A 21,250-nucleotide genomic window follows, 5' to 3' on the forward strand; every position below is an offset into this window, starting at 1 on the left:
ATTATTGAAATTAGTGAGATTGTCTCAAGCCTCATATGTAGCGGCCTGTGTGCCTTGAAGATAACTTTTTGGGGATAAATTATTACAATTTTGTCTTCAAAATAGTTCTATTGAACCACACCGGTCCCACCACATATATATATGCAGGTTAGTTTTTTTTTTTTAGAACCACATTCAAGTTGGAAGGTTGTCCAGCTGCACAGCATCGCAGGCCTGGATTGGATTGCTGAGCTCCAGGTTTCAACCCAAGACCTGGGACTGCTGGATCCGCTGCCTACTTTGCACTGGATAAGATTTTGGATCCAAAGAAACACATGGCCATTTAACAAAGACTTGACTGACTGACCTAAATTGCAATTACTGAACTAAAAAGCTTCTAAAAGAAGGAACTGAACAATAAGGAATCTGAACTAAAAGAAACTACACTACCTGTTATAACAAGGGTGGACACTTTATGTTGAAACAAAAATTGTACTATAATATTCTCTTTAATTTTGTATTAAACAGTCTGTTCATTATTCTTGATATGGTTGTTTGTGCTCATTATCCTCCTTTTTGAACTTAAAAGATAGACTAACTTTAACTTCAACTTTGAAATCTAAGTTTTCTCAACTTATCTATTCGTAAGTTAAACTAGTTGGTTACAGTTTCAATTCATAACAGACACAATGGGAGCCTGCCTAATACGCCAACATGAGATGCAGTTTCTCTTACTAGTATCTGTGTGTGATACCAGACATCATCATAAAGGGATGATTAGACGACTAAGATATACACAGGATTATTGTTTCAAAATAACACTAACAAATGGAATTATAAAAAAGAAAAAATCAAAATAAACCAAAAATAACAAAAAGCAGACAATCTGAATTTTTTTTCTTCTTTTGTCTCATAGTTGAGGAATATCTATGATGACAATTCCAGGCCTCTCATCTTTTTAAGTGGGAGAACTTGCACAATTGGTGGCTGACTACTATAAACTACGCTATGAGGTTTTTAGCGTAAACCGGTAGGCTAATAATAAGCTGTGCAGGCTCAGAAATTAAAATGCATCCCCCCTACATGAATAGACCAGACAGTTAAACGTGATATAAAATGTTCTGCACAATGGGCCTCTGTTATCAGTGTGTTTTCTCATCGATTTTCTCATCGTTCGGTCCTCCAGCGTCCTCGGCGACGGGTCCTCCAGGGTCTTCGGCGACTGATTCTCCCTCCAGGGTCTCTACAAATTAGATATATAGATATATAGATATATAAATATCTATGTCTAGACATAGATATCCACATCGATAGATTGACGTGGATAACTATGTCTTGATAGATATTCACGTCTATCGATCACATATCTCTTGACAGACAGATGACAGAAAGACGTGCATATCGATCTCTAGATATCTATCTATAGCTACATCTAATTTGTATTTGATGGGTATTGTCTACGTTCCCTGCAAAGGAAAATCATTCGTGACGCAATGACTGCTGAGGGCCTACATTCAAAGGCTCTGGTTCAGTCGATCAATGACGTCAATCTGTGACGTATGATGCGGGCTTCAAGTGTCCTATGGCAAGCCGTTTTCACATAAATTGCGTTCCCTCTGATTAACCGTAATTACTTTCTAGATTTCGAAAAATGCATTTTGACTTGACAAAACTACATTTTGACTCCGGAATGATAATTTAAGATATCTGCATTTACATTCTGACTAGTAAGAATAATAATTCAGGATATCTTCAATTACATTTTGACTGGTCAAAATTCCTTGCAAGATATCTCAAATGACGTCACTTGTTCTGTAATTTGACGAGACACGTAACCGGAATTACGATTTAAGATTTCTTGAACGTAATTATCACTGTCAAAATTACAATTTTAGATATCTGAATTCTGAATGAGGTGAAAGCCCCTTTGTGCTGAAAATTTTATATTTTCAGTAAATGCCACAAATAAATCTCACGTCATTTGGACTGGTTAGAATGTAATTATCTCAAATAGGTATTTTTTGTCCAGTCAAATTTTAATTAGAGATATCTTAAATTGCTAAAACGTCTGGTCATAAAACAATTGAGATATCTGGAATGTAAGAGCAGTGAAACCGACTTTATATCAAAGGCTTGCCATACGCAGAAGGGCGACAGGTCTTTGACGTCAATCTGTGACGTATGATTAAGGAATGATCATCTGTGAAGCACAAGCATATCTGTGACCATCTTTGGACGTTGGATCTATAGGTCCTGCTAAATCTGTGTGGACCATTGCTAGTGGTTCTTTAGCTCTTGCATCTGGCTCCTTGTTAGTTTGAACACATTTTCCTTTCGTGCAGACTTCACGATATGGCATTGGTTCACCTCTCCCTTTAATTTCCATGCTATGCACAACATTTTCTAGCTTCAGTACATCTCTGTAATTGCAATGTCCAAGAATCTCACGCCAACCTTGTAAGTCATAACATTTTTTACACTGAGCACCACATCCATTGTCCGTCGTTTGGAAGTAATACAATGTGTTACCTACGTGAATGGGGAACTTGGTATCGTCTCTGAGAAGAACGTTCTTTTCTTCTTTGAAGATCACCGTTGCTCCGCTGGATGTTGCAGCTTTCACTGAGAAGATGTCTTGCGGATATGAAGGGATGTACAATTTGTTCCTCAGCACTGTTTTAAGACGTCGACCTAACGCGTCTCCTCTTTCCTTGGCAACACCAAAACACCTGGATCCATCAGCCAATTCCACGCAGTGCGTCGGCCTGGAAACTTTCATCAAGCTTCCGAAACTTCCCGATGTCGGTGATTATATGCGACGTCGCACCAGCGTCCACCATCAGACCTTTCCTCTTGATGTCGTCCACTCGCGTGTCAGCGTCGCTCACCCGGAAAGCAAACTCTCTGTCGCCGCCCGCATTTGAATACTTAGTTGGTTCCTTTTTAGTCTTGAAGTTGAAATATTTTCAAAGTGACTCATCTCAGTTAAAATAAGTCATTAATAACTTATATATAAGTATGTATCACTTCCACCTCTTCTTCTTTTGGCAATTAAGAGTTCGTCGCACTGCTGGTGTGAAGTCAGCTTTAATGAAACTCTTTAAAGTCGTTCTTATTACAGCTTCAGTTTCCCTGACACCAACACCACCGTCGAACTAAAACACAACGTAAACTTAGTGAGATGGTGTCAAGAATACAATATCGATATAAAAATAACATAAAACATATAAACATACCTCGCTGGCTAACCCTTCCTTTTGAGGTAGAAATGAGGTCATTCAGTAAATTCTTACACTTAAATCATGCTTCTTCATTTGCTTGCCAACGCGATGCTGTTATATCGCAAGCGTCTCTGGTAACCTGGTAACCAGACGCTTCTACATCTACTTCCTACCTTAAACCTTCAAAATAAGAGTCTTAAAAAAAGTATAAATAATACAAAATAAAACCTATAAATTAAAACTTTGGCAGTATATTTTATGTATTATAACTATATATTATATGAACTAGCAATGTAGGTAGCTAATTTACATTTAAATACTATAAAAATACTATAATGAAGACTAAGAAATCTATTTTGTTTTTATATTTCTATATCATATATCACCGACACGGCGCTGGAATTGAAAAATTCAGGGCTTCAAGGAAAAGAATAACGAAGATGCCCGCAAAGAAAATCACAGACATCTCAATGAGATCGCAAAGCACTGGGCCTCGTCTACTGAGTGGACGTCGCGCGTCGTCTTTTGTTTTCTAACATTTAGAAACATTGGCCGAATTAATAAATAAGGCTGTCTCAAATGGCAATGTTAATAATCTCGTTATTTGGTTGGAGGTCAGTTGTTCTGGATTCAGTTTAAGAGAGTCGGTGCTTCATTCTGACCTTTTCCTGAACGCCAGAGGTTCAGTTTCCTTCTCCTCATTTTTTCTGAATCTTCCCTTTAAATGTTAGGGGTTGGAGAGATGGTATTAAAAGAAAGGCAATATTTATGTTTTTGTAAAAATGCTAAAGCGAACTGCATAGTTTTTACAAGAAACTCACTGATGAGGCTGATGAGAGCTTCTGGTCCAATCAATGGAGAGGAAAAGTTATTGAGCGCAGAGGGCCTACATTCAAAGACTCTGTTCAGGCGGTCGATGACGTCAATGGGTGATGTAAATGACGTCACCCACTGACGTCATTAACATTGAAGGATCCTTGAATTAGTATCCCATTTAAGGATGACGTCACCAGCGACCAGCTGAGCCAATCAGAAGCAGGTGACCACCCACTGCTCATTAACTACAGAGATTGAATACTTAGTTGCTTTTTTCTTTTTAATTATTAAACACTTTGAACCATTTTACAAGATCACGTGTCATGCACTTAAGTAATAAAATCTTACAGGCTAAAGACACACACATCATTTTAAGACAATAACATCATAAAAAAATTGTTCAATAAAAATAAATGAATAAAATGTGGAATACTTTCCATTTTGGTAAAAGGAGAATTTAAGGTTCTCCACACATAAGGTCACATATAAATACATACTTATATAATGTATAAGTTATTAATGACTTATTTTAACTGAGATGAGTCGCTTTGAAAATAATTCAACTTCAAGACTAAAAAGGAACCAACTAAGTATTCAAATGCTATAGTTAATGAGCAGTGGGCGGTCGCCTGCTCCTGATTGGCTCAGCTCTTCACTGGTCACGTTTTCCTTGAATGGAAAACTCCAACCCAGAATCAACGTCACCGATTGGCGTCATTGACCGCCTGAACAGAGTCTTTGAATGTAGACCCTCTGCGCTCATTTGGTCACTAACCATTTGCTTTGTCTTTCAGGTAAAAACTTAAAAAACACTAAAAACCTTAAAGATAGGATAGGTTATCCTTTCTTAAATGATCAAGCATCGACATGCAGGATCAACAGATCATGTTTAGTCCGGGTCTTTATTTACAGTCATGTATGTAAAGGAGGATGATATTTGATCACTGGACTCTGGTTCTGATCCGCTGCTCCCTAAACAACCGGACACTTTTTATACTTTTTCTTCTTCCTCCCAGCATCTAAACGTTGCTTTCTACTGCAGTATTTTCAACCTTTTTTGAGCCTAGGCACATTGTTTTCATTGAAAGAATCAAGAGGCACACCACCAGCCAAAATCTAAACAAATGAAAATAATAAATATAATAATAATAATATATGGTCGTTCTTATCAAAGTGTCTTGAATTTGAATTTGTATCATATTTTATATTAGATATTTCAAATTGCACTTAACATGTCTATGTTGCGTTTGTGTTTTCTTGATCTGCACTCATCATCACAATGAACCACACTTCTTTTCTTAGATAGCTGTGTTCTTTTATTTGTGGAGCGGTCAGGCACAGAGAAAACTTTTCTTCGTCTAATTCTTTTTAGAACAGTGCTGCATATATATAAAATCTCGCTCTCACTGCCCCCAGTGGCCAACAACAGTACAACATGCACATAAACAGAATGACAGGATACAGAACATAAAGCTGTACCTTATGTAACAGAGTTTATGTTGTAGAATCCCACTTGCTTTATATATTATCAGTGCAATGGGAAATAGCGCCTCCTCTCTGTGTGGCTGGTTATATGTTGCTGGCCTCTGTAATCAGTGGCAGTCTATGGAAGCTGCACGAGAGGTGAGTTTCATTCCTCAGCACACAGCACGGAAAAGTGTTAGAAACACATAAAGTATCATTCTTAAAAACTTACATCAATAGTGTGCAACTACTATTTATGATTTGTGTGCCTGGCATCAATTTTGCAATTTTAGTTTTGTTAATATTTTGTAAAACACTTTCTGTGCTAAGTTAAAGTCAACATGACGCTCTGTTGTAGTGTGCTGAGGAAGCTGAACCATTGCATTGATTCCAACCCGATCTGTTCTCATTCAGGTACATCATTTATTATTGTATTTTTTATTGAATGTTAAAATATTAATGTACTGTAATCAGTGGCAGTCTATGGAAGCTGCACGAGAGTGTGCTGAGGAAGCTGAACCATTGCATTGATTCCAACCCGATCTGTTCTCATTCAGGAAATAAACTGCCTGTTCACCCAGAACTCCTGGTCTTCATTAAAACATCTACACACACAGAGTCGAGGGGTTACTTGGGTCGGCCTGGTACAGTGGTGTGAAGCAGAACCCGGTTACACTTACAAAGGAAAATCAGTAAACATGAACACAAACACAAGATAACTTAAAGACAGGTTAAGATGAGAACATTTTCCAACAGTCAACTTCAAAAGTGCGCCTGATCAGTGGCACAACAATTTAAATTTAAGACCACATTGTTCACACGACTAATTCTGACCACAAGCAATCTCTCAGCCAGAATATAGAAAATAATTCCTTTTCTGAGAGAAGCAATAATATTTGGAAAAGAAAAAGCTCACGGTATTTGCCTTCCGTTGATATCCACTCATACTAAGTTCTTCATCTGGGTCTGAATTTAGCTTTTTTCTTTTCAAAACTTTTCCATCACTGTCATCACAGTCTTGCTTGGTACAATGCTCACCGCTTCCTGTCACATTCATGCATCACTAATTCTCTTGTTTTAACGTACAGTGCTGTGTACCTACTGCCATCCTGTCATCAGGAAATTACATGATGACGCCGCTAGTCACTATACAACACAGACTCTCGGAAATGGCATATTATTTGCAGTCAATTTGTTTTCAAAAAATCGTTTTAGACCAATTTAGTGAAATTGAATAATTTCCACGGGACACTAGTTGAAAAACACTGTTCTACTGCAACGTGTAGATATGTATAAATATATATTGAAACATCATAGTAATTTTTTTATCCAGTCTTTGAATGTAGGTTATCTCCATAATTTAGTCACTTTCTGTTTTCTTTCTCGTATCTATATTTGTATTTGCAATAAACTAAATATTCTACTATCGTATCTAATGCAGTTTATTAAATTGACCACTGCAGGAATTATGAACAGTCTTAAAATAAGCCGAAATAAAATTGACAACAATGTCAATGTCACAGTCAGGGGGCAGTAGAGAGCAACGTGTGGACGCTGCAGCGAGCAGAACCGATACGAGTTTGTTTCCAGAGTCAAGGGAGCAAATATCATCCTCCTTTACATACATGACTGTAAATAAAGACCCGGACTAAACATGATCTGTTGATCCTGCATATCGATGCTTGATCATTAAGAAAGGATAACCTATCCTATCTTTAAGGTTTTTAGTGTTTTTTAAGTTTTTACCTGAAAGACAAAGCAAATGGTTAGTGACCAAATGAACGCAGAGGGTCTACATTCAAAGACTCTGTTCAGGCGGTCAATGACGCCAATCGGTGACGTTGATTCTGGGTTGGAGTTTTCCATTCAAGGAAAACGTGACCAGTGAAGAGCTGAGCCAATCAGGAGCAGGCGACCGCCCACTGCTCATTAACTATAGCATTTGAATACTTAGTTGGTTCCTTTTTAGTCTTGAAGTTGAAAAATTTCAAAGTAACTCATCAGTTAAATAAGTCATTAATGACTTATACATTATATAAGTATTTATTTTATATGGTATAACTATACATTATATCAACTAGTAATTTTTGTTTTGTTTTGTTTTTACAAATAACATGACAAAGTAAAGACAAAGTGACTAAATGATCGCAGATAATCTACAATCAAATACTTTGAAGAATATTATAATGAAGACTTAGATTTCTATTTTGTTTTACATTTCTTTATCATTTCTCTTTATCACATATCAAGTGAATATTAAACTTTAGTCACACGACTGATGGAGGTACCACAAAGACAAAATCAAGTTTCTCGTCCACCTCCTCTTTCCTGATGTTGGAAATGTCCTTGTTTCTCCTGAGTTCTTGAGGCCAGAGTCCTTCAGGAACTGGTTTCAACATCAGATGGTGCACTGTCCTCAGCCTCTGAAGGTTATCCAAGGGTGCAATGCTGTACAGTTGGAGCCTTCATCACAGTATGGATTATGGGATTCCAAACATCCATACAAGGAACTTTACCTCCTCTTCTGATCTCTAAAATTCATGGACACAGATCAAGATGCAGAACTGTATGATATGGGAAACAATTTGAAACTGCTGGAAAACCCCTAATGGCTTGTTGGTTTTTTATGCTCTTCTTCTTCCTCCCAGCATCAAGATGTTGGGCAGAAGGGGCAACAGTCTCTCAGATCCCTGCTGGTGGTAAAATTGTGACTGACATTTTTTAATTATGGTGTCAGTAAGTTCTGTCTATTGATGAGCCGCCAACACAAAAAGTTGGGGTAGATTTCAGCCGGGGCGTCTTGTCGTGGAAGTATGGCGCTGCACATTCTTCCTCTTGCCCAGATCAAGAAGACGCTGTGACAGAGTGCAGCTGGTTTGTTGTAGAGAGAGGTAATCAGCATTTGCATTTAAAAGCAGGTAGATCACCGAGGGCATCAGATCCCAGGCTGATGATTCATCCAGAGGCATGTTTAACATGAAGCATGAATTGGGTTTGGAATGATTTCTGATGCCTCCAGTGATTGTTGCAGGAAACTCACTTCTGGAGAGGATGTGCAGAGCACCGCTCACTGTTTCACTATAGAGAAGGTCAAGGCAGTTTCTTATTATCTGGCATCTTGAGGTGCTTGTCTAACTCTTTTTCTTTTGTGTGCAGGTTGGCCTGCTACTGTTTCAGTTTTAGTTTTGTTTCAATTTCAGTGATGCATTAGTTTAGAATTTCTTTTCAGGATAGTTATTATTAATCAAAAGCATTTTTATTGTTATTTATTTTATTTTGTCTAAAGAAGGGGAGTTTTTATCGTCCAGCCCTTTGGTTTCTCTGTAAAACAAAAAGATGTCGCTGTCTCTGGGTCCCAAGCTGTTTATCTAGATTGAGGAGACTATAGTGGAAGGGGTTTTGCTTTTAGTTGCTTCAGGATTTTTGTGACTGTGTTTTTGTTGGGGAGCACTCAAGTGTATTTAGTCATATTTGTGTTGTCTCTATTATTATTCCTCCCCCAAGCATTTCATAGGCTTTTGTGAGCTCAATAAACTGTTTAATTTGCAAAGGTGCCTCTGTAATAATTAAACTTATCTGTGTGATCATGTAAAAGGAGAATTTAAGGTTCTCCACACATAAGGTCACATATAAAATTCATATTTATGTAATGAAGACGCTGTGAAGGACTTATATTAACTGAGATGAGTCACTTTGAAAATAATTCAACTTCAAGACTAAAAAGGAACCAACTAAGTATTCAAATGCTATAGTTAATGAGCAGTGGGCGGTCGCCTGCTCCTGATTGGCTCAGCTCTTCACTGGTCACGTTTTCCTTGAATGGAAAACTCCAACCCAGAATCAACGTCACCGATTGGCGTCATTGACCGCCTGAACAGAGTCTTTGAATGTAGACCCTCTGCGCTCATTTGGTCACTAACCATTTGCTTTGTCTTTCAGGTAAAAACTTAAAAAAAAACACTAAAAACCTTAAAGATAGGATAGGTTATCCTTTCTTAAATGATCAAGCATCGATATGCAGGATCAACAGATCATGTTTAGTCCGGGTCTTTATTTACAGTCATGTATGTAAAGGAGGATGACATTTGCTCCCTTGACTCTGGTTCTGATCCGCTGCTCCCTAAACAACCGGACACTTTTTATACTTTTTCTTCTTCCTCCCAGCATCTAAACGTTGCTTTCTACTGCAGTATTTTTCAACCTTTTTTGAGCCTAGGCACATTGTTTTCAATGAAAGAATCAAGAGGCACACCACCAACCAAAAATATAAACAAATGAAAATAATAATAATATATGGTCGTTCTTATCAAAGTGTCTTGAATAGGAATTTGTATCATATTTTATATTAAATATTTCAAATTGCACTTAACATGTCTACTTCAAAAGTGCGCCTGATCAGTGGCACAACAATTTAAATTTAAGACCACATTGTTCACACGACTAATTCTGACCACAAGCAATCTCTCAGCCAGAATATAGAAAATAATTCCTTTTCTGAGAGAAGCAATAATATTTGGAAAAGAAAAAGCTCACGGTATTTGCCTTCCGTTGATATTCACTCATGCTAAGTTCTTCATCTGGGTCTGAATTTAGCTTTTTTCTTTTCAAAACTTTTCCATCACTGTCATCACAGTCTTGCTTGGTACAATGCTCTCACCGCTTCCTGTCACATTCATGCATCACTAATTCTCTTGTTTTAACGTACAGTGCTGTGTACCTACTGCCATCCTGTCATCAGGAAATTACATGATGACGCCGCTAGTCACTATACAACACAGACTCTCGGAAATGGCATATTATTTGCAGTCAATTTGTTTTCAAAAAATCGTTTTACACCAATTTAGTGAAATTGAATAATTTCCACGGGACACTAGTTGAAAAACACTGTTCTACTGCAACGTGTAGATATGTATAAATATATATATTGAAAACATCATAGTAATTTTTTTATCCAGTCTTTGAATGTAGGTTATCTCCGATAATTTAGTCACTTTCTGTTTTCTTTCTCGTATCTATATTTGTATTTGCAATAAACTAAATATTCTACTATCTATCTAATGCAGTTTATTAAATTGACCACTGCAGGAATTATGAACAGTCTTAAAATAAGCCGAAATAAATTTGACAACAATGTCAATATCACAGTCAAACTAAGAAGAAAAAACGAACTCTGCCCAGATTTGAAAATATTTTACTTGGAATATAGAACCATAAATCCTTTTAATTTAAAAAAACCGAAGCCAATTGATTTTAAAGTATCGTTCGTTCAATCAAATTGAAAAGCTTGCAGTCGTCCATCTTCAAACTGATTACATTACATTTTCTTATTAAGGGAGATTTATGTTTCCATAGAAAAATAATAATCCTGTTGTTGGAATTAATTGCAGAAATGTGTATTCCTAATGTATGTGCAGTGTAGGTAAATCTGGAAATACTTTCCATTTTGGTGAAAAATATTCTACGCAGAATAGATAAATCTCTGCTATTACAGGCCCAATCTTTCCTAGGGGGCAGTAGAGAGCAACGTGTGGACGCTGCAGCGAGCAGAACCGATACGAGTTTGATTCCAGTGTCCAGTGATCAAATATCATCCTCCTTTACATACATGACTGTAAATAATAATAATTTTCATTGATTCTTTCAATGAAAACAATGTACCTAGGCTCAATAAAGGTTGAAAAATACTGCAGTAGAAAGCAACGTTTAGATGCTGGGAGGAAGAAGAAAAAGTATAAAAGTGTCCGGTTGTTTAGGGAGCAGCGGATCAGAACCAGAGTCAAGGGAGCAAATATCATCCTCCTTTACATACATGACTGTAAATAAAGACCCGGACTAAACATGATCTGTTGATCCTGCATATCGATCATTTAAGAAAGGATAACCTATCCTATCTTTAAGGTTTTTAGTGTTTTTTTAAGTTTTTACCTGAAAGACAAAGCAAATGGTTAGTGACCAAATGAGCGCAGAGGGTCTACATTCAAAGACTCTGTTCAGGCGGTCAATGACGCCAATCGGTGACGTTGATTCTGGGTTGGAGTTTTCCATTCAAGGTAAAACGTGACCAGTGAACAGCTGAGCCAATCAGGAGCAGGCGACCGCCCACTGCTCATTAACTATAGCATTTGAATACTTAGTTGGTTCCTTTTTAGTCTTGAAGTTGAAATATTTTCAAAGTGACTCATCTTAGTTATTGTAAGTCCTTACAGCGTCTTCATCACATAAATATGTATTTTATATGTGACCTTATGTGTGGAGAACCTTAAATTCTCCTTTTACCAAAATGGAAAGTATTCCACATTTTATTCATTTATTTTTATTGAACATTTTTTTTATGATGTTATTGTCTTAAAATGATGTGTGTGTCTTTAGCCTGTAAGATTTTATTACTTAAGTGCATGACACGTGATCTTGTAAAATGGTTCAAAGTTTTTAATTTAATAATTAAAAAGAAAAAAAAGCAACTAAGTATTCAATCACTGTAGTTAATGAGCAGTGGGCGGTCACCTGCTTCTGATTGGCTCATCTGGTCACTGGTGACGTCATCCTTAAATGGGATACTCATGGCTCAGCTGACGTGGCTCAGTTGACGTCATCCTTAAATGGGATACTCATTCAAGGATCTTTCAATGTTAATGACGTCAGTGGGTGACGTCATTTACGTCACCCATTGACGTCATCGACCGCCTGAACAGAGTCTTTGAATGTAGGCCCTCTGCGCTCAATAACTTTTCCTCTCCATTGATTGGACCAGAAGCTCTCATCAGCCTCATCAGTGAGTTTCTTGTAAAAACTATGCAGTTCGCTTTAGCATTTTTACAAAAACATAAATATTGCCTTTCTTTTAATACCATCTCTCCAACCCCTAACATTTAAAGGGAAGATTCAGAAAAAATGAGGAGAAGGAAACTGAACCTCTGGCGTTCAGGAAAAGGTCAGAATGAAGCACCGACTCTCTTAAACTGAATCCAGAACAAACTGACCTCCAACCAAATAACGAGATTATTAACATTGCCATTTGAGACAGCCTTATTTATTAATTCGGCCGATGTTTCTAAATGTTAGAAAACAAAAGACGACGCGCGACGTCCACTGCGTTGTCAGTAGACGAGGCCCAGTGCTTTGCGATCTCATTGAGATGTCTGTGATTTTCTTTGCGGGCATCTTCGTTATTCTTTTCCTTGAAGCCCTGAATTTTTCAATTCCAGCGCCGTGTCGGTGATATATGATATAGAAATATAAAAACAAAATAGATTTCTAAGTCTTCATTATAGTATTTTTATAGTATTTAAATGTAAATTAGCTACCTACATTGCTAGTTCATATAATATATAGTTACAATACATAAAATACATACTTTTACTGCCAAAGTTTTAATTTATAGGTTTTATTTTGTATTATTTATACTTTTTGTTAAGACTCTTATTTTGAAGGTTTAAGGTAGGAAGTAGATGTAGAAGCGTCTGGTTACCAGGTTACCAGAGACGCTTGAGATATAACAGCATCGCGTTGGCAAGCAAATGAAGAAGCATGATTTAAGTGTAAGAATTTACTGAATGACCTCATTTCTACCTCAAAAGGAAGGGTTAGCCAGCGAGGTATGTTTATATGTTTTACGTTATTTTTATATCGATATTGTATTCTTGACACCATCTCACTAAGTTTACGTTGTGTTTTAGTTCGACGGTGGTGTTGGTGTCAGGGAAACTGAAGCTGTAATAAGAACGACTTTAAAGAGTTTCATTAAAGCTGACTTCACACCAGCAGTGCGACGAACTCTTAATTGCCAAAAAGAAGAAGAGGTGGAAGTGATACATACTTATATATAAGTTATTAATGACTTATTTTAACTGAGATGAGTCACTTTGAAAATATTTCAACTTCAAGACTAAAAAGGAACCAACTAAGTATTCAAATGCGGGCGGCGACAGAGAGTTTCCTTTCCGGGTGAGCGACGCTGACACGCGAGTGGACGACATCAAGAGGAGAGGTCTGATGGTGGACGCTGGTGCGACGTCGCATATAATCACCGACATCGGGAAGTTTCGGAAGCTTGATGAAAGTTTCCAGGCCGAGACGCACTGCGTGGAATTGGCTGATGGATCCAGGTGTTTTGGTGTTGCCAAGAAACGAGGAGACGCGTTAGGTCGACGTCTTAAAACAGTGCTGAGGAACAAATTGTACATCCCTTCATATCCGCAAGACATCTTCTCAGTGAAAGCTGCAACATCCAGCGGAGCAACTGTGATCTTCAAAGAAGAAAAGAACGTTCTTCTCAGAGACGATACCAAGTTCCCCATTCACGTAGGTAACACATTGTATTAGGCTACTTCCAAACGACGGACAATGGATGTGGTGCTCAGTGTAAAAAATGTTATGACTTACAAGGTTGGCGTGAGATTCTTGGACATTGCAATTACAGAGATGTACTGAAGCTAGAAAATGTTGTGCATGGCATGGAAATTAAAGGGAGAGGTGAACCAATGCCATATCGTGAAGTCTGCACGAAAGGAAAATTTGTTCAAACTAACAAGGAGCCAGATGCAAGAGCTAAAGAACCACTAGCAATGGTCCACACAGATTTAGCAGGACCTATAGATCCAACGTCCAAAGATGGTCACAGATATGCATTGTGCTTCACAGATGATCATTCCTTAATCATACGTCACAGATTGACGTCAAAGACCTGTCGCCCTTCTGCGTATGGCAAGCCTTTTTGATATAAAGTCGGTTTCACTGCTCTTACATTCCAGATATCTCAAATTGTTTTATGACCAGACGTTTTAGCAATTTAAGATATCTCTAATTAAAATTTGACTGGACAAAATACCTATTTGAGATAATTACATTCTAACCAGTCCAAATGACGTGAGATTTATTTGTGGCATTTACTGAAAATATAAAATTCTGCAGGCAACTGTTCGGACAGCACAAAGGGGCTTTCACCTCATTCAGAATTCAGATATCTAAAATTGTAATTTTGACAGTGATAATTACGTTCAAGAAATCTTAAATCGTAATTCCGGTTACGTGTCTCGTCAAGTTACAGAACAAGTGACGTCATTTGAGATATCTTGCAAGGAATTTGACCAGTCAAAATGTAATTGAAGATATCCTGAATTATTATTCTTACTAGTCAGAATGTAAATGCAGATATCTTAAATTATCATTCCGGAGTCAAAATGTAGTTTTGTCAAGTCAAAATGCATTTTTCGAAATCTAGAAAGTAATTACGGTTAATCAGAGGGAACGCAATTTATGTGAAAACGGCTTGCCATAGCACACTTGAAGCCCGCATCATACGTCACAGATTGACGTCATTAATCGACTGAACCAGAGCCTTTGAATGTAGGCCCTCAGCAGTCATTGCGTCACGAATGATTTTCCTTTGCAGGGAACGTGGACAATACCCATCAAATACAAATTAGATGTAGCTATAGATAGATATCTAGAGATCGATATGCACGTCTTTCTGTCATCTGTCTGTCAAGAGATATGTGATCGATAGACGTGAATATCTATCAAGACATAGTTATCCACGTCAATCTATCGATGTGGATATCTATGTCTAGACATAGATATATATATCTATATATCTATATATCTAATTTGTAGAGACCCTGGAGGGAGAATCAGTCGCCGAAGACCCTGGAGGACCCGTCGCCGAGGACGCTGGAGGACCGAACGATGAGAAAATCGATGAGAAAACACACTGATAACAGAGGCCCATTGTGCAGAACATTTTATATCACGTTTAACTGTCTGGTCTATTCAGTCAATGCATTTTAATTTCTGAGCCTGCACAGCTTATTATTAGCCTACCGGTTTACGCTAAAAACCTCATAGCGTAGTTTATAGTAGTCAGCCACCAATTGTGCAAGTTCTCCCACTTAAAAAGATGAGAGGCCTGGAATTGTCATCATAGATATTCCTCAACTATGAGACAAAAGAAAAAAAAATTCAGATTGTCTGCTTTTTGTTATTTTTGGTTTATTTTGATTTTTTCTTTTTTATAATTCCATTTGTTAGTGTTATTTTGAAACAATAATCCTGTGTATATCTTAGTCGTCTAATCATCCCTTTATGATGATGTCTGGTATCACACACAGATACTAGTAAGAGAAACTGCATCTCATGTTGGCGTATTAGGCAGGCTCCCATTGTGTCTGTTATGAATTGAAACTGTAACCAACTAGTTTAACTTACGAATAGATAAGTTGAGAAAACTTAGATTTCAAAGTTGAAGTTAAGTTAGTCTATCTTTTTAAGTTCAAAAAGGAGGATAATGAGCACAAACAACCATATCAAGAATAATGAACAGACTGTTTAATACAAAATTAAAGAGAATATTATAGTACAATTTTTGTTTCAACATAAAGTGTCCACCCTTGTTATAACAGGTAGTGTAGTTTCTTTTAGTTCAGATTCCTTATTGTTCAGTTCCTTCTTTTAGAAGCTTTTTAGTTCAGTAATTGCAATTTAGGTCAGTCAGTCAAGTCTTTGTTAAATGGCCATGTGTTTCTTTGGATCCAAAATCTTATCCAGTGCAAAGTAGGCAGCGGATCCAGCAGTCCCAGGTCTTGGGTTGAAACCTGGAGCTCAGCAATCCAATCCAGGCCTGCGATGCTGTGCAGCTGGACAACCTTCCAACTTGAATGTGGTTCTAAAAAAAAAAACTAACCTGCATATATATATGTGGTGGGACCGGTGTGGTTCAATAGAACTATTTTTAAGACAAAATTGTAATAATTTATCCCCAAAAAGTTATCTTCAAGGCACACAGGCCGCTACATATGAGGCTTGAGACAATCTCACTAATTTCAATAATTTTATTTATTACATCAGTTCATGCTAATCAATAAAATACATTAAGTTAAAACCACTCACATTAAATAAATAACAGTGACGGCTCAAGTCAAGGGTGGCAGTGCAGTTCAGGGTAGTGACCTAAATAAAAGAAACACAGCAAACAAAACACAAAACTAAAGAAAATTGTGCAACAAATCAAAAGAGCACCACCACCCGGAAAGTCCACCACCAACACCACGAACTGGCCTTTCCTGTCAAGATAAAAGACATTCAAATTACATGAGTCATTTCATAATTGTCGTTCAGTCAACAATCAATCAGCAGCAATTGTCAATTAAGAATCCATCCTGGGATGCCACGCCACAGACGCCACTCAAGAGCGGCAGCAGAGTCCGTCCAAGCTGGTCGCCAGTCCGAACCAGCCAAGCTGGACAAGGGGCAGGAGTCAGGTTCACGCTGACCACGACGGCTGGCAGAAAGCCAGCAATCAGAGCGACAAATGGACTGCCGACGGACAACCAAAATAACAGAGGACCATCAACCAGGAACCACAGGGCAACAGGCAAACAGCCGGCCAAGGACAAACAGCAGCGTCTATAGCAAACATAAGTGTTAAACATCAAATCTAAAAGCATGCAGGTAATGAGCTTTTCACTTACCACAAGTTCTATGTGTAGTGCCTCTGGCTGGGAGGAGGATCAGGCAGTTTACACAGGCCACCTAGGTGTACAATTAAAGCTAAGCGAAGGCTAGGCTAACAACAACAAGTATAGGAGAGGCCTCTTACCAGAAGAAGGAGCGATCAGCATGTATCAGTCAAGCACACCTTAGTGTCAGACTGGCGCTGCACAGCAATAGAGGTCTAAACCGGAAACACATGTTGACCAGGTGAGGGAGGGCCCCTTATATACAAACAGCGCCACCACCAATTAAATGCCAGCACTTGTGTGGTGCGTTCAAAACCTCCAGGGCATTCAGATCTCAATTAACTATTAAAATCCAAAAGTATGCAGGAAGCAATAAATTCCATTTATCGCAAAAATAACATTCAACTAATGGCAAGCTTGCAAAACAAACATCGCACTCTATGCGACCCATTATAAGTTTGTACATAACAAAAATGCGATACAGTGAAAATCATTTTAATCTCACGTTTCTCCGATTGGTTTTTTTATGTTTCTCTTTTCTTCCTGGTCGGAACATATGAACAGTAATGCCTGTGACGCCAGTTAGCATTATCTTAACTTCGGTTGCAAAAATAGATTACAACACTCACGAGAGAAAATCACGGTAAAAATGTTTTTTTACTGCCAGGGATCAGGTCACAAATCTTCTTTTCTGTTAACCGTTACCGGAATTTATCAGAATTTATCTTTTAGCGTGCAATAATTCAGCACAACGTGCTAAAGCCAGCTACAATTTTCTTCTTCTTCTAATTTTTCTGCTGTCTAAACCAGAATATAACTCACAAGCCACCTGCTGGCGTTTTCTGGTATCACAAGAAACTGATTTGCTGGTTGCATTAAATAACAAAACAAATCCTACAGAAATAAAATGCAAACTACTACTAACAATAGTATCACACATATATATGTGGGTTACAAAACACATGTATTTCTGGATTCATGGTTGAAGAAATGATCACTTAGTGTTCAATTTTTCACATTTTCTCCACCTTGAGTGACAGAAAGTGTAAAAATGGCATTCACAAAATTTAAATATTTCTACACACAGACATATATAAATATGTTGAATAGGGAATGATGATTTTTTAAATTGTTAATTATTCTTTCATTTTTTTTGGTTAGATTTTGTTTGGGTTTTTTGCTTTTCTTTTTTTTTCCCTTTGACAATTCAAACACCATGGACTGAAGGTGGTTGTCTCGCGAGGCGGGGCGCGCTAATTGGCCACCCGGACAGGTGTCGGCAGAGGTTGAGTAGAGCCCAAATAAAAGGAGCCTGGCTGGGAAGAGGAGGAGGACTGGTTCTGCAGCCACGGAAACAAACGCTGTGAGGGGCAGACGGAACCCGCTGATCCGGCATATAACATCGGAAGTTGGAAAACGGCCCAGTACAGAGGATCAGGCGCGCTGTAAGTAAAAGTTCCATTCCGATTGAACCGATCCTGCAGAGTACTGGCAGTGAGGACGTCTTCCGACGGAGTTCTGGTGCGGGGATGCTGGCGCTCTACTGTGTTTTCTTTGATTTGGACCTGAACGGAAGGGGGCGTGGCACGCCGAGGAGTGAGCGGCGTTGGAGTGTTGAGCAGCCGACTGTGGACAAACGAGAGTGTGCGCTGCACAGAGATCACCTCCACGAACACGATATATATATATATATATATATATATATATATATATATATATATATATATATATATATATATGTGTGTGTGTGTGTACCATAAGCTATATTTTCACATAAGCTTCCATACATAGATATGGAAGCTTATTTCCCATCCCATGTGTCATGTGACCATAATCACATGACACAGACCCCCTTGTCATCGGGGGTCTAACGGGCCTTTCATGACCCGACATTTCCCCTGAACAGTGCATAGCTTGTAAACTTAAGAAAAGATAAACCGATCTTAAAGTCCATTAAGTCTCTAATAGGCTTCGTGTTTTCAAGCTTGCAGTCGTCCATCTTCAAACTGATTACATTACATTTTTTTATTAAGTGAGATTTATGTTTCCATAGAAAAATAATAATCCAGTTGTTGGAATTAATTGCAGAAATGTGTATTCCTAATGCATGTGCAGTGTAGGTAAATCTGGAAATACTTTCCATTTTGGTGAAAATATTCTACGCAGAATAGATAAATCTCTGCTATTACAGGCCCAACCTTTCCTAGGGGGCAGTAGAGGGCAACGTGTGGACGCTGCAGCGAGCAGAACCGATACGAGTTTGTTTCCAGTGTCCAGTGATCAAATATCATCCTCCTTTACATACATGACTGTAAATAAAGACCCGGACTAAACATGATCTGTTGATCCTGCATATCGATGCTTGATCATTTAAGAAAGGATAACCTATCCTATCTTTAAGGTTTTTAGTGTTTTTTTAAGTTTTTACCTGAAAGACAAAGCAAATGGTTAGTGACCAAATGAGCGCAGAGGGTCTACATTCAAAGACTCTGTTCAGGCGGTCAATGACGCCAATCGGTGACGTTGATTCTGGGTTGGAGTTTCCATTCAAGGAAAACGTGACCAGTGAACAGCTGAGCCAATCAGGAGCAGGCGACCGCCCACTACTCATTAACTATAGCATTTGAATACTTAGTTGGTTCCTTTTTAGTCTTGAAGTTGAAATATTTTCAAAGTGACTCATCTTAGTTATTATAAGTCCTTCACAGCGTCTTCATCACATAAATATGTATTTTATATGTGACCTTATGTGTGGAGAACCTTAATTCTCCTTTTACCAAAATGGAAAGTATTCCACATTTTATTCATTTATTTTTATTGAACATTTTTTTTATGATGTTATTGTCTTAAAATGATGTGTGTGTCTTTAGCCTGTAAGATTTTATACTTAAGTGCATGACACGTGATCTTGTAAAATGGTTCAAAGTGTTTAATAATTAAAAAGAAAAAATGGTGTGTTGGTGGTGGACTTTCCGGGTGGTGGTGCTCTTTTGATTTGTTGCACAATTTCTTTAGTTTTGTTGTTTTGTTTGCTGTGTTTCTTTTATTTAGGTCACTACCCTGAACTGCACTGCCACCCTTGACTTGAGCCGTCACTGTTATTTATTTAATGTGAGTGGTTTTAACTTAATGTATTTTATTGATTAGCATGAACTGATGTAATAAATAAAATTATTGAAATTAGTGAGATTGTCTCAAGCCTCATATGTAGCGGCCTGTGTGCCTTGAAGATAACTTTTTGGGGATAAATTATTACAATTTTGTCTTAAAAATAGTTCTATTGAACCACACCGGTCCCACCACACATATATATGCAGGTTAGTTTTTTTTTTTTAGAACCACATTCAAGTTGGAAGAATTAGTCGTGTGAACAATGTGGTCTTAATATAAATTGTTGTGCCACTGATCAGGCGCACTTTTGAAGTAGACATGTTAAATTCCTATAAAAAGAGGTTTTTCCACAAATTCAGCATCATGCTGAATTTGTGGAAAAACCTCTCTCTTTGTGAGTTTGTTAAAACAATGATCGTTTTGTACTGTTTGGACTGTTTCTGAGAGAGGGAAGCTGGTTGAATTGCCACTGTTTCAAGAGCAAGATAAAATAAATGTGTAATATTTGAAATGAAAGTGTATTAGGTGTAATTATTTTTAGGAAACTGTTAAACTTGGCATTATTAGTGGAGGGAGTTAACAATAGTTGGAAATGTTAGTTTACTTAAATTGCAATTTTAAGTACAATTGCTGCCTTAAAATCTTAAGTTAAATTAACTCAAAAAGGAATTGGTATGAATGTAGTTAGTCAGTTTAACTTTGAAATGAGAGTTGAAAGTATATATAATTGTTTATTACTTTAACAAAATTTCACTTGACAAGAGTTCTCAATTTTTTGAGAATGAAGAATGTTCTGTCGTTAGTCATTTCAACTTATGGTTTCATATTTAAGCAACAATTATAAGCAATTGGGCTACTTTTCTAGCTTGCCAACCTAAGTTGGAAAAATACATAATTTCAAGTTGTGCTAACTTGTGTTTTTAAGGCAGCAATTGTACTCAAGTTTTTAAGTTTAACCACCCTAATTATTTTTACAGTGCAGAATCAACGTCACCGATTGGCGTCATTGACCGCCTGAACAGAGTCTTTGAATGTAGACCCTCTGCGCTCATTTGGTCACTAACCATTTGCTTTGTGTTTCAGGTAAAACTTAAAAAAACACTAAAAACAGTCTGTTCATTATTCTTGATATGGTTGTTTGTGCTCATTATCCTCCTTTTTGAACTTAAAAGATAGACTAACTGTAACTTCAACATTGAAATCTAG

General features: G+C 37.6%; 1 protein-coding gene across 1 annotated transcript in view; it reads right to left on the bottom strand.

The window, feature by feature from the left end:
• Nucleotides 1–425: 425 nt before the first annotated feature.
• Nucleotides 426–21,250, bottom strand: part of LOC129361167 (uncharacterized) — a 33,433-nt gene continuing 12,608 nt past the window's right edge. Inside the window, exons 2-3 of the mRNA XM_055031903.1 lie at nt 1,176–1,222; nt 426–429 (exon numbers count right to left, since the gene is read on the bottom strand). Coding sequence (XP_054887878.1) covers nt 426–429; nt 1,176–1,222 — 51 coding nt within the window. The remainder of the gene's footprint in view (nt 430–1,175; nt 1,223–21,250) is intronic.

Source organism: Poeciliopsis prolifica, unplaced genomic scaffold (assembly GCF_027474105.1).
Source record: "Poeciliopsis prolifica strain line A6 unplaced genomic scaffold, Auburn_PproV2 SCAFFOLD007, whole genome shotgun sequence".
Lineage (NCBI taxonomy): Eukaryota > Metazoa > Chordata > Actinopteri > Cyprinodontiformes > Poeciliidae > Poeciliopsis > Poeciliopsis prolifica.